The sequence below is a fragment of the Fringilla coelebs genome (genome assembly GCF_963513975.1).
Source record: "Fringilla coelebs genome assembly, chromosome: 1".
Lineage (NCBI taxonomy): Eukaryota > Metazoa > Chordata > Aves > Passeriformes > Fringillidae > Fringilla > Fringilla coelebs.
In genome coordinates, this window is record NC_140028.1 from 49,020,832 (window position 1) to 49,034,900 (window position 14,069).

The 14,069-nt window shown below is 42.2% G+C and overlaps 1 protein-coding gene across 2 annotated transcripts in view; it reads right to left on the reverse strand.

Moving 5' to 3' along the window:
* Positions 1-1,942: 1,942 nt before the first annotated feature.
* COLEC12 (collectin subfamily member 12) overlaps positions 1,943-14,069 on the reverse strand; it is a 96,931-nt gene continuing 84,804 nt past the window's right edge. For both annotated transcript variants that reach the window (XM_084214708.1, XM_084214709.1), the window contains 6 exons: positions 11,718-12,764; positions 9,275-9,763; positions 9,012-9,148; positions 8,179-8,288; positions 6,355-6,500; positions 1,943-5,182 (listed from right to left, as the gene is read on the reverse strand). In XM_084214708.1, coding sequence (XP_084070834.1) covers positions 5,163-5,182; positions 6,355-6,500; positions 8,179-8,288; positions 9,012-9,148; positions 9,275-9,763; positions 11,718-12,764 — 1,949 coding nt within the window. In that variant the 3' untranslated portion in view covers positions 1,943-5,162. The remainder of the gene's footprint in view (positions 5,183-6,354; positions 6,501-8,178; positions 8,289-9,011; positions 9,149-9,274; positions 9,764-11,717; positions 12,765-14,069) is intronic.

Sequence of the window (14,069 nt, forward strand, 5' to 3'; positions counted from 1 at the left end):
CCAGAACAAATGTGTCTAAACTGGACATAATTGCATTCACACTGGTTGTTAAAAGAAGATTGCTAATAAAGTTTTTGAAAAGCAGCCAAAATTATTAAAGGGATAAATCAACTCCTAATTATTTTTAAAGTATAAGTTGGTATGTTTTTGGGAAGATTTGTTGAAGTTGAGCTGCAGAGGACTCAAAGGTCTCAGCAGTCCTTTAACCCTCTTGTTTCTTACCAAGGGGTCTCTTGGTAATTTAGTGTCAGGTGTTAACTCCTACCCACATGGGACATTGCTCTACTCTGCTGCTGTTCTTCTGCTGTGATCACACTGGGCCCTGCTCTCCAAAACAGCAGCAGAAATGGCTTCCTCCTGTGTGCAGGGGGATGGGGGAAGGACACCACTCTGTTTAATTTCGCTTTGAAAAGCCCACTCCCCTAACTAAGGTGTATGAAAAATAATTTGCTCTATGTCAATGTTGGTTTCACTGGAAAAAGTCACTTCTAAAAATCACCTACCTGATAAACAAAATCTTTAAAATGAGACATCAAAATGAATCACATTCTTGAAAATCTCATTTTTCTTCCAGTCACAAAATGGGACTGACAATACTTACATGCTTCTGGGAAGTTCTCTGGGTAAGAAAATCATCATGGCATGAAAGATCTTCTCCAAAAAGGGCATTATTTGCCTGGTAATTTGCTTTTATTGTTTAAAAACCCCAAAACATCTCTGCACAAACTTCGTAGCATTATACTTGAGTTTATTTTGAAAAAGAAATCAAAGAATGTTTTTTCATCTCTGAGCCAGATGGGAAGAAAAAACAAATGTATTCCACCATATGAAAGAAAACAGATGAGAACTTTCAAAAAAAATTTTAGCCAAGTTTTTTTTAGAATTTTCTTTCCACTAAACAACATGGAAAAAATGAAGTGGAGATGGTGAATGCACCAATAGGCTCTGGTTTTAGGAAGGCCTGGTTTCTGGGGAGCAAGGGTTTTGTCTGTAAGGCAGTTTGCTATCCCATTTATTGATGCCCAAGGTATTTCTGAGTGTGGGTAAGCACTGGGAACTTCCTCCTCCCCCTCCTGCCCAAGCCCTGGGGAGCCCAGGGTGTCCCAGCTGGGGGCAGTGCCAGGCATGGGCAGCTGTCCCACTGCTGGCCTCTCACCTGGGTGAGCCCCAGCACCTGCACAGGGCAGTGCAGAGCCTGCTCCAGGGACAGCTCATGGAAGAGCCAACATCTCTGGGGAACACAGACAGCCACAGAAGGGAGGGAGGAAAAACAAAGCAAGGCTGGAGACTGCTTGTTCCCTTTGGATGCTACAGATGTGTGAGCTGCTGTGCTCTTAGGCAAGGAGCCTGCACTGGGGAAAAGTGGTTTTGTTTTCTCACGTGTGAATTGACTCAGCCATCTTTCCCCTTCTCCTTGCAGATCAGTTTCTTCCCACAGCCAGTGGCTGCCCTCTGACCAGCTCCTTGCCTTGCCACTGATCAGACACCAGTTCCTGCTACTTGCTACTTGCTAAAAGCAGAGTAGCTACTCACCAGGAGTGAGACCTTAAAAAAGGTCAGCCATCAGAGAGAGAGGAATAGCAAGACCAGATCAGCCATAATAAACAGACAATTTAAGCCATCATAATGGCTAGTATGGGGACTGATGCGACTTAGTTCAGGACATCCCTCACCTGGAGGCCCATCTGAGGTGTTTGGTGTGCTAGGACAGTAAGCAGCAAAGGGCTTCAGCCCTTCTTAAAGGTCTTGTTCAGATCAGACCTTCAAAACCATGTTCCTATCCCCTATGTGCTGCAAGAACAAGGCACTAAACCTGCAATTACAGCATAAGATAGCCCCAGCCATGCTCAGAACCAGGGTTGTGTAAGTGAAAAAGAAGGCTTTAATGGAAAAAAGCTTCATCAGTTTGATTTTTAATACCTATGAACATTCTGGGTCCACATATCTCTGATCTCCACATCCCTCTTGGTTACACACACATGCACAGAGTTAACAACATTCATTTCTGGGTCTCCACTTAGTGATTCCTTTATTGGAACATTTGCAAGTATTAATTATAGACAACAAAGGAAATGAGAGTTGAGATTTATAAGCTCTAATCAGCTGAAGGTATTTCCAAATAAATTAATGAAACAAGTCGGAAATGTCATTAAGAAATCCAGAACTTAATGTAAATCACAATGACTTTGTACCTTCTCTGCCTTTCCCTCTTTTTCTTTCAACAGTCCCAGTGCTTGCCGGGGTATATGAACTTGTATTTAACTTTATGTTAAACAAGAAGGATGATGGGAATGTGTGCTCAATATAACAAGTTACAATACTTGTGTATAAGAAGGAAAGCAAAACTCAAGCTGGGATGAAATAATTTGCTATCACTTAAAACATTCCATAAAACCTGCATTATTACTCAAACCATACAGAAAGATTTGATGGGGACATTTTCCCATTAAGGAGTCTGACTTTCATGACAATTTCTTGGCCCATTCTGGTGTCCTGCTTGCACTCCTGCCAATCTGTCCTTTCTGTGACATGTTCCTGAGCTGTCTTACCACTCTCTCGGTCCTCCCAGTGATTTCAATTCTCGTTGCCATTGGGCACCTCTGTTTCCTTCCTGCAGGAATACTAGGTCAAAAGGATGGTGTGTCTCAGCACGCCTGGCTGCTCAGGCCATATTTTAAGGATGACTGGCCACGTCAGGCACGCAACTGCAGCATCCCCCTTAATCCAGTTTTGTCTAACAGCTGCAGTGTTTGATTCAAGTGCGTGAACAGAGGGTGTGAGCCCAGTCACGTCTCATTTCTCAGTGTCCTCAGCTTGTCATTCCTCTGGCTGGGGGACACTAGATAACTCTTGGATAATCTGATCTCACTGCTCTTGCTGAAGGAAGAGAAGGATGAAATCTGGGTGAAGAAGCAATACAGCTTGGGCTTAAACAGACATTTCTCATTCACTTCTTTTGGTGACAGAAGTCTGTGACATCAATAAAAAGCATAAAAAATGTAATTTAATGTGGTAGATGCTCAAAACAGGCTTATTTCACCTAAATAAGCCAACATTCAAAACAAAGGTAGCAGTCCTTCCACTTCAGTGTGGCTCTTCAAGGCTCCACTCACCAGGGTTTGTGAGGCTCTCTGGGTACACAAAATACTAGTTTTGTACCTCATTATCCAAAAATAGCAGTTTAACATTATCTCCACAGACAATGTGTAAATATAGACGTAAACATTACAGCATGTGTCTACATACAACTCCTCAGTACAGCATGACATTGCATGGCAGAATCAAGTTGTATTCTAAACCTTGTGAAAAAGAAAAGGCTCACAAAATCCAGACTGTCTGAAGGCAAGCCCTGCCTCCACTATGGTGACACAGGGTTTCTGGAGTTGTAATACATAAACCCTTTTATGTAATACATAAACCAATTTTCATGTTGTTCCTGTCTGATATCTAATTTGTACCCACAGGACAGATTCTCAAATGTAACATTTTTTGTATTTTGAAAAAAAATTATAATTGAAATTTAAAACACTGGAGGGAGTGGGAGATGTAGGGAAATAGCAGTCTTTAATTAATTGATCTTAGGAGCAATATTTGAAAATCTGAAGTACAGAATCTTGTCTCTTTCCAAGAGAGCTGGAGTATTTCAACAAACTTATCTGCATTCAGCCAAGGTAAATGGCTGGTCAGGAGGCAATGGAAAAACAGTTCTCCTTCCCAAGAAGCCAAAACAACTTCCTTCATTGTAGAGCATGTGGCCAAATACCCAGGTTTCTGCTAATGTTTCTGCTAAACAAACACCCAGGTTTCTGCTAATGAATTAATCTGCTAATTTTTAAAATTCCTGATACGCAGTATTGCTGCCTAGACAATGGCTTGTGGGACTGTGGAGGAAACTGGCTGGGTAATGGTATAATCTCTTTCTCCTTTGCAGCATATTTTATTTTCTATTTTGTTTGGGAGAGAAGTACCAGTCCAAGAACACAGAGAGATCGATTTACAAAGCACTTTGGAGAAGTGCAAGTTTATTAGACTTCTCTGAGTATGGCATGTTTTTCTCACCAAATCTTGAAATCTGTCTTAAAAACAAACACATTTCAGCTTCTTTGTTTCTCTTTTCATAAAGTCTCTCATCTGGGCTTGACCTGCAGTATGTGTGGCAACTACTGGGGTAGAATTCTTTACAAGAAGGGAGAAGGAATGAAAACATTTCAAAATGATTGTTAAAATATGGAGATTAACTTCCATGGAATTTTCTCTGGAGAGGAAGGAAGGAAGGAAGGAAGGAAGGGATTTTATAAAAATGGTCTTTCCATAGTACCCCAATGAAACACTGGCTGTGATCAGAGCTATAATGAGTATCTAGTCCTTAGTCAACTTAATTGTTACACATGCAGACTAGACTGCATACAGTAAGGAAAACGCTATCTAAAATCTGCTTGAAAAGTTATTTAACCAGAACAAATCATCTGGGAAAGTAAAAATATTTCTAACTGGAAAAATATTTCTCTATAGCTGAGCTAGGCCTGACAGCAAACCTTAATGAATTATTAGTACCTTTATTGTTTTCTTTGGCCCCTGTGCACTATATTTGTAAAAAAAGTCAGTAAAAAAGAGAACAATTGTAAAAAGCAAATATTTTGTACAAAAATACAAAGTTTTAAAAGCTCTTAAAAGTATATTCCATATTACTGATAAGAGTTGGACTATATATATATATTTATATAAAATCTATATATTCGTGTATCTGTATAATTTTCCTACATTTGGGATTTTAGCAAATTAAGCAACTGTTTACACAGTTGCTTTATATGTTTTTCTATATGAGTGACCAACAGTCTTGCTCAGATTGATAGAATTTCTTTTCTCAGAAGACACAAGCTGCTTATAGATGTGGTTACTGGTTGGGAAGAAAATCTAAAACAGAATTAGTCCAACAGTATTTCCTGATGCTGAGGGTTGAAAGGCCTTAAATAATTACAAGATGCTGGAGAGGAGTTATTGCTGAATTCCTTGATGCTTTTAAATCAGTTTTCAGTGCTTGCTTTTTTCTGTTTTCATATTTTTTTTTTCAATTTTGGAAGTCAGTGTTGCTCTTTCCCAGGATTTTCTTCTTCTTTACATAAATTTCCTTAATATGAAGGTATCTGTAAAGTTACAGCCTATTACACTCCAAGAATTTGTCCTACAGTATGAGAGAAAACAAGAAAAACAAAGAGAAAAAGAAATCCTGTAAAAAGCCTGTGAAGATTAAACAAATTTCCAAAAAGAAAACTTACAGAGATCTAGTATGGAAAAAAAATTTGGGCAGACTTGTACTCAGATCCTGTAAGTCCTGGAGAATAAATATCTGTAAACCTTTAAGTTTTCTTAAAATAACAAATGTATGTAGGAAAACCAGGGTAAATCATATTGTTACTTACACATGGTCCTTCACTCTGGGCATCCAAACAGAATTATACACACAAAGCTTGTTCAGCACTTCGTTGTGTCTTAGGGGACTATGGATGGGATGTAATTTTGGCGCTAGCTGACATTTATGTCTGCCTTCAATGAAATTCAACCAACAAGTTTCCAGTTGGAGGAGCCAGGCACCCTTGGCAAAGCAATGTTTAAACAGGTTGTATGGAGGAGCTAAGGTTTCAGTCAGAGCCCCACCATGAACACAAACACCGGCTTTGACCACGCTCTGTGGCCATGGGGCCGGGCTCTAAGCGGCCATGGGAACCACCTGCCCTCTGCTCCTGCAGAAATGCTTGTGTCAACAGAGAGAGATGCCCTGTGGCAAACACCTGGCTGACTGCTGGCCACACCAGCAGTTTATGAGTCCTTCACTCCAGCTGTAGGATGAGCTGCTTATGGCCTATGGGCCCAGCTTCTCAGTCCCATGGGACATCTCCTGGCAGTGACGGGAATTTTAAGATCTCCTCAGCAGTCACCAAGTGCCTCCTATTGCACAAACTTTCAAAAGAAAGACTTTCTGGTTTTTGAAAAGTGGCTCCTGAGCCACCGTAAGGCCAGCTTTCCCTGTTGTGTTGCCACTGAGCCTATAAAGGCAGCATCCAGTGTGGGTAGGATCTGGAGCATGTGCCAAATCATGCCCAAAATTTTAGGCGTGTGTAAAGCCTACAGGAAATGGTCAAGATTCTGGGCATTCCATGGCTATAGCCAGCTTCAAGGCTGCTTTTTCCAAGTACAATAAATCCAGCACTTGCATCTGGATCTGAGTAGAAGTGCCCCCATCTGATTCTCCCTCTTCCTCAACAAGGCACTGCTGTAGCATTTAGCCAAGATCTCACCTCTAGCTGCGGGACATTTAGGGCAAGATGGAATAATCAAACCAAGGGCCTTGCTTACCTTTGTCCATGTCTTTTTCACAAATGAAATTGTTAACATCTTCACAGTAGAAGTCATTCCAGAGCCCAGCATAGATCAACCCAGCACAATCTTCCCCTGGCCCGTGATCGTGATCCCAGTTATCAGGCTGCCCAGGTTTCCAGTTTCTTTCCACAAAAAAGCAAGAGATATGATTGCACAACACAGCGCACATGGCAGGTTTTCACCACAAGAAATTAACAAAAACATCATGAGATCTGTTCTGAACGGGAAACACACATTGAAACAAACAATACATGACTCTTGCTGAAAATGGAAAACAGATGTATTACAGAGAAGGGAATCTATTCGGCCTCAGGCTGCCAAAACTCAGAGACCTAAATTTAGACCAATGAACTTTATTTTAGTTTCTGAGTGTACATGCACACACAGTGGGAGTGCTCCGTGCTCCAAGTGCATTGCTCCAAGCCTGCGAAACCTGCACACCGCATTCCCGCTGGCAGATGGGACTCAGAAGAGCCCACGGGCTCAGAGGCAATGCCAAGATGGCAACAGCCTGCCCTTGCTCACTGCAAAGCTCTCTGACTGCACCAAAGGTGGGCATCTTGGGAGGAACAGCAAAGATCTGTGTGTTTTAGGGACACGTGCTCAGATGGGAAGGGAATTCCATTGACTTTTAAGAAATGCACACAGTATATTTACACACATCTTTTGAGATCATTAGCTTTGATGGTGAAATTGAATGTAGCAAGTAAAAAATCTTGCAGCAAGCGTTTCCTCATCCTGTTTTTGTTTAACGAGTGAGAAAAGCTTCCAAACTCAGGATTTAAAAGCTCGCTTTCCCTGAAGAAACAGGTTGTTGAAGGGAGCTTGTGATTGCTGGCTGACACAGTCCATGCTCAGCTAAAAAACATGCCTGCCTGACATAGAGCGTCCAGCCAGGCACCTGGGAGGACACACAGCTTTCCAGAAGTAATGAAATACTCCAAAAATCTGTAACCAAGAGCTCTGAGGTTATGACAAAGCACCTAAAACTATGGTGCAGTGGAAATCTACTAAAAGCAGCGCCTTAAGTAGGATCAGTCACAGTGCTGCCATGAAGAGGAAGAAAGATGAAAACGGGAAAGGAGAAAAAGGGGAAAATATTACAGCTCATTTGAAATGAATCTGACTTTTTCCATGTTTTTCATCTAAATGAACACCAATGAGATCACAGCTAATCATTTCGTAACATCTGACTGTGTAGCCTGTTTTTCTGAAGCACAGCATGTTAAGATCTATAAACTCTTTAGTCTACTCCTCAGTATTAAAAATTTGGGTGGTTGCAATCTGTTCCATTTAGGACAAATTAGGTGTAGCCCTAGGATTCCTGGAAAGCTGCCAATTCAGTCCTCAGCTGGCCAAAGCATAGACACCCTCATTTCATGCATTTTCCTTATGTTGAATGCTTTCCACTTGGATTTGGGCTTTATCTAAAGACTGGTCATTTTTTATTAGAACGAGTACTCTATTTATAGCCAGTTGTAATGCAAATAAGGAAAATTCAAACCAAAACAGTAAAACTATGCTTTCAATCTCAACTTTGTAATAAAAGTCAGAAGCAAAAGTTTTGGCAAGAAACACTGTGCTGCATAGTTATGTGATTCTTTCATTCAACATTCAGTTTTCTTTCTGGCAAGGAAAGGAATCCTTGTGCATGGAGAAGGCAGAGAGAAAGAACACCAGCACCCCCAGTAACAAATTAAATTATTGGCATCTACAACCATCTGGATTCATTAGATAATTTCTGGATGCTGCTTTTAGAAGTGTCAGCAAGAGCGACAGCATTGCTTTTTATTTACGTACGTGTAAACTGGTAAGGATCCATCCAACCATCTCCATTCATTTTCCTTCTCTGTATCAGTTAGTCCAATCCAGAAGCTGCCTTTCCCAATAATTTGCCTTTTTATCCATTGCTGTGAAAGAAAGAGTTAGTCCATAACAAGGACAACTGTTTTTGGGGCCAATAATAAGCCTCTTGTTATTAGAATACAGTGGGCCAGAGAAATTTTTCTAAGCTGAAGATATGTTTCAGGAGTTGGCCTTGGGACCCCTTGCCCAGACTAGAATCCCTTTCATTGTTTCAATGAGGTAGAGAGAACTAGGCATGAAAATTGGGTTGACATAAAGCCACAGCTAATATCTTACAGACACAAACTGAAAAAATCCCTAAGAGTAAGGAATTGTATCTTGACATCTCCACTGCCATGTTGAATAGTATTAAAAATATTGTTAGATTAAAGATATGTTTGGGTCATACTAGTCCTAGGCTGCATGTATTAAATCAGATAATTTGAAATTAAATTATATTCACTGCTGTGGAAAATACTTTGATAGTACACAAGGCATAATGGATTCCATCTTTAAAGGTTTGAAACTACTACAGTTCTCAGCAGCTTTTCTGACTGCTCTGTCCCCACCACCTTCAGGGTCAGCATCAGTTCTGCTCACACTACCCTTCTGCACAGGGAGAAGCTGCTGATCAGGCACAGGGTGGACAAAATTCTAATGAGTCAATCAATGTGTTTACTTCTACTATATGAATTCATGGTGCTCCCAGCTTCCCACTATCTTGTGGTTTCTACATGTTAAACAGCTTCAAACCTCCTCCTTGAAAACCAGCAAGAGAAGGTAATTACCTGCTCCTCTTTGTCGTTGATGATGACCAAGCGCGATGCTTTCTCTTCACAGAATAACTTTGCGTCTTCAAAAATTTCTCTTTCAATGGAAAAGTAGTAGCACTTTTCCGTATAGTTCTTCCAACGGGGAGAACAACCTGTGATGTGAAATTTTTTCGTGTTAAGCCTGTTATTGGTAACTCAAGGGAGCAGTAATAGGGCCAGCAATAAATGGAGGAGCCCGTTCCCCTCCTCAGCAGGCAGTGTGTTGATGGCTTACTTACCGTTAGCCTCGGGCACGGGCGTGGGCTGACTCTGCAGCGCCATCGGCATTCCCGGGCCGGGCGGCCCTGGTGGGCCAGGCGGGCCCTTCGGACCGGGCAGCCCAGGGACCCCAGGGAGTCCAGTTATTCCTCGTGGTCCCGGTAACCCTGGGCTTCCCACAGTTCCTTGCAGGCCTTGGAACCCAGGTGGGCCTTGGGGCCCTGGTGGACCATCCTTGCCTGGTGGTCCTGGTGGCCCTGGGTCGCCATTTGGTCCAGGCAGGCCGGTCTTGCCAGGAGAACCTCTCTGACCTTTGGAGCCAGGTGATCCTCTTGAACCTTTCCCTCCTTTTTCTCCTGGTGGCCCGGCTGGCCCAGGTGGGCCCTTCTCACCTGCAGGTCCTGGTGGTCCAGGCTCTCCTTTCTCTCCTTTTTGTCCTTTTAGGCCAGCAGGGCCAAGAGGACCTTGAGGGCCTCTGTCACCTTTAGGTCCCCTTGGACCAGGAGGGCCTGAAACAATGTAAGCATACAAAGTGGGGATATGCACAGAAAAAAACCCAAAAAGCCCACGTGGGGTGGGCTTGTTTAATACATCTCAGACCAGCGCCACCGGATATTTAACAACACAGAAACCGGGCTAACAGCTGCTTTCATCAGTGCTTGTAATAGTGCAGCTGCTTTCCAGGTCCTGTATACTGTTGTCCTTTCCTTGACCTCCACAAAATACAGGATACAGAAAATGCTCTGATACACCCAGCCATGTGAACTGGACAGTGACACCGCGCCCCAGGTCACCAGCCAAGGTGCCAGTCCCTGCAAAACTCTGTGCTACTAGTTTGTGCACTAGTGCTGTGTGCTGCTGGCATTGTTCTCTCACTCTGCCACACTCCCTTCTCCTTCCAGTCTCATCTCTCTGTTCCTAGTCCCAGGACTCTTTCTCCTGGTCCTGTTTGTTGGTCTGTCAATAACGGGGTATCAAAAAGAGACAAAATGATGGATAGTGAGCAAAAGGCCAACTGTGGGATGTAGCAGGCACAGGCCCTGCGGACCTGCCTTGGCGTTCAGAAACAGGATGCTGAGTCAGGATGACTGAACAAAAGGAGCCCCTCTCTCCCGCTCTCGGACCCTGGCTTATCTCTCTGTAAAGCTATAGGTCACTTTCCTTTAACCCTTACCATTGGACAATTCTCAATCCTCCCTAACCCTATATAAACCCCTGTTTCTGCCCGGCTCGTCGGAGCCGCTGTCCCTGAGACCCTTCGAGACACTCCGTGGAAGAGCTACGAAGAAGACCAATAAAGACATTGTCTTGGAACCTCATACAGCGCTCTCCTCTCTTTCCCGGTCTTCCGAGTGCCTGCTGGGTGCTCCAGCCAAGCCTAGCTAGCCTAAAGAGCTGAAATCACTCATGAGCTGATAATCACTGAGCTGTATATCACTAAAGGCTAGCTAAGGCATAGGCTGGGTGCACTGCCAGAGCTTGGGCTGGTTAGCCCCCCTCAGAGCTGAGCTATCCGGCTTTGGTGCAGCTCCTGGGTACACCCCGTAGCCCAGCCAGCGGCATTAGTGGGAAAGACCAGAAGTTGCAAATTGGCCAGCTTTCACAAGACAGGGAACTATAACCCACGGCAGGAAATGGCAATACTGTGACAGCAATAAACAACAAAACAATTTGGGATTCTGTTCATGGATGAGCAAATCCCTTGTCAATACCTTCCCACCCCCAGCACTAATCTACATAATTCAAACTCCTCCAGAGATAGGTTTCCAAGCTGGAATCATTTAGGCCTGGTTGAAATGAGAATGGTTAAAGTTACTGACATGTAATCTTGGCTCTAATGCAGCCTTAGTTTATTTGGAGCAATGGATTTATATTTGTGATTAGAGGTTTAGGCTGATTCACATCTGATTGGAAATATGAGTGTTCTTTTCATTTGGGATAATATTTGGCTGGGAGAAACCTCCTAAACCTGATGCTATTTATTTCTGGAGAAAATAAAGTATCCCAGGATTAAAAACTAAGCAAAGTAGGATGTTTTCTGGCAGACTAACAACTGGCTTAAAGTGAAATAGCAACTTGTTTTTCAGTAAGGGTGGACCTTTCTGGGAATAGTCCAACATATACTTTTTATCCATTTCCTCCTTACTGGGGATTGGTTTCTTGAAGTTCCACACCTTCACTCACTTATTTTAGAAACTAAATCAAAAGCAGATCCAGTCAGTCAGACAGAATAAAATTCTGCTAAGTCAGAACCTTCTTTCATAACATCCCCATTTTAGCCATGTAAAAAAGGCATAGAAAAATTCGTACGGAAAATTCAAGCTACATGTTCATTTCCAAAGTTTAGGATTAGATAATGGAAAACCCCAGGACTCTGTACCAGCACACACTAACTTCCACAGAACTAAAGAAGTAATGCAAGCAGGAATTCAGCACACACACATCATTAGGGAAGCTGCATACCTTGTAGGATAGTGAAGTTCTTGATGAGCTGGCCATGTTTGGAATCCACCAGCTTCATTTCTTCCATGATTACTGACAAATTGGCAACTTCAACATCTAACCTTGACCTCATCAAATCCTGTTGCACCTTGAGAGATGCAGAGTCTATGCGAATATTGGCTAGCGTGCTGTTCATAAAAATCAGCTCATCCGAGTGTTTACTTAAGGTGTCCGTACAAGTCGTCCTGACCTCATTGAGATTGCTCGTCAGTGTCCGTAGGTGATGGGCAGTGTAGCTGATGTTGCTGATGATATTGACTATATCAGTTTCAAAGACCTGGAACCTTTCTTCTAGACTGGTGAATTTGGCAGCAGTTCTGTTTTCATCTCCTTTATGCTGTTCCTGGAGATCCTTTAGACTTTGTTCATTGGCTTGGGCAATTGTGGTGATGTTCTCCATCTGCCCACTGAAGGAGCTGAGCTGATTGTTCATGTCTTCAAGTGTATCATTGTTGGCTTTTGCCATTGCTGAGTTGTTGGCAGCCAAAGCCTGTAAATTGTGTACTTTCTCCTTAAGCCAGTCAGTGTCCTTCCGGGCCTGAAGGACAACCTGCTGCAGATTTTGAAAGTCATTCTTGATTCTTAGAATAGCCGAGTTGGTATCTTCCATTGACTTCTGTAAGACACTGATAAGATTTCTTTGCTGTATTTGAGTCAGGTTTAAGTTGTTAAGGCTCATGATGACCACGTTATGAGAATGCTCTTGGCTTTGCAGATTTGCTTGTATATTACTTGTGTCTTGTTGGAGATCATTGATATAGCCAGTATATGCCTGAAGAGTCTTATTGATGCTGATGATTGTGAAAGAGTTACTATCTAAGGCACTTTTCATTTGGTTCTGCCTATCATCTAATAAATTTCCAGACTCTTGCAGCTTCTCCAGTGTGTCTTTGTTTCTGCTAGTTTTCTCTGCAATGTCATGAAGTTGCTGACGAAGAGCCAGAATGTCAGATCTGAAGCTGGACAGTTCAGTGTTAGTATTCAAGGCTTTTTGTCCAGCTTGGTCATCTGTTGCACAGGAATAAAAAAAAAAAAAAGGAAAGGCTTTAGGTTTTTTTTTTTAAACACAGTATAAAACAGCACAGTGTATTTTAAGAACAGTCAGGTTGTCAAACTGTTCAGTAGAACTTTTATGCTATCTTTTCCAGAAAAGAGGAACCACTAAGCAAAGTTCTGCCTCTAGACAGAGAAAAAAAGCAAAGAGGAATTGATGGACACCTTGTGTCTTGCTGAGGAGAACAAAACAGTGATTCTGTCATCACAAATGGGAAAAACTGTGGTTAGAAACTGATCAGTATATGCAGTCAAGAATGCTGTGTTCTGAATGAAAACTGAATGGGAAACAGAATTCAAAACATTAAACAGGTACCAGCAAGTGTAGGTTTTGAAGTTACAACTGGATTTTGCTGAAAGCTTGGAAATTTATTTTATCTGTTCATCTTTTCTTCTTTCTTTTCATTGCAAGTAGAATACCTTCATTGTGATTTAGTACCTATAGTTCCAATTTTTAAAATCTTGGGTTTAGCTTCATGTAAGCTCTCATACTTACTTTAAAGCAATCTGGGTTAGAGACAAAAGCTTTGCCAGCAGGCTACTTCAGATATGTCAGGATAAGATATATTTCTGGTTTTCTCTCTAATACATTACTCTTGCTTTTAATGACATTTATTTTGCCATTATTGTTTCCTCATGTTCTGAGTTTGAGGAAGGCAAAGCCTTTAATCTGTGAGGAACATCTCTGCCTGTGCTTACATTGCCCTATGGAATACTTCTGGAAGCTGGTCCAAGCATGATAAAACATTTGAGACTGCACAGCCTATCATCCAGGACATAGAAACCAAGGAAATAAGCAGTCAACACTTGCTCTCAGGGAAGACTCCCTTGCTTGACCTCAATCACTTCACTATCCTGCTCACAGTCCATATATTTTTGTCCTCATCTACATGTAGCTATATTTATGAATTAGACAGTCTCAAGTCCATAATTTTAGATGATGCCAAGAGAGAGCAGTATGGTTTTCATAAATTACAGTGAATACAGCTGTGTATGGTGCTTTTGTCTGGCGTGATTGAATGAGTCATGATGGCAAATGTCAAATGATGGCTTGTGAGACTTCAGCCTGAAGTGTTTATGGAGTCTTTTATGGATGGACATCTTCCTGAACACAGTTCCTCTCCCTGCCATTTCTCTCACTCCCAGATCTTCTCAGGTCTGACTCTATGTTTACCTCTTGGCTGTAGCTCAAATTATACTGTGTTCCTCCAACAACAACTGCCAGGTCTACATACAGCTAATCCCTGAAGGTCTGTTTTC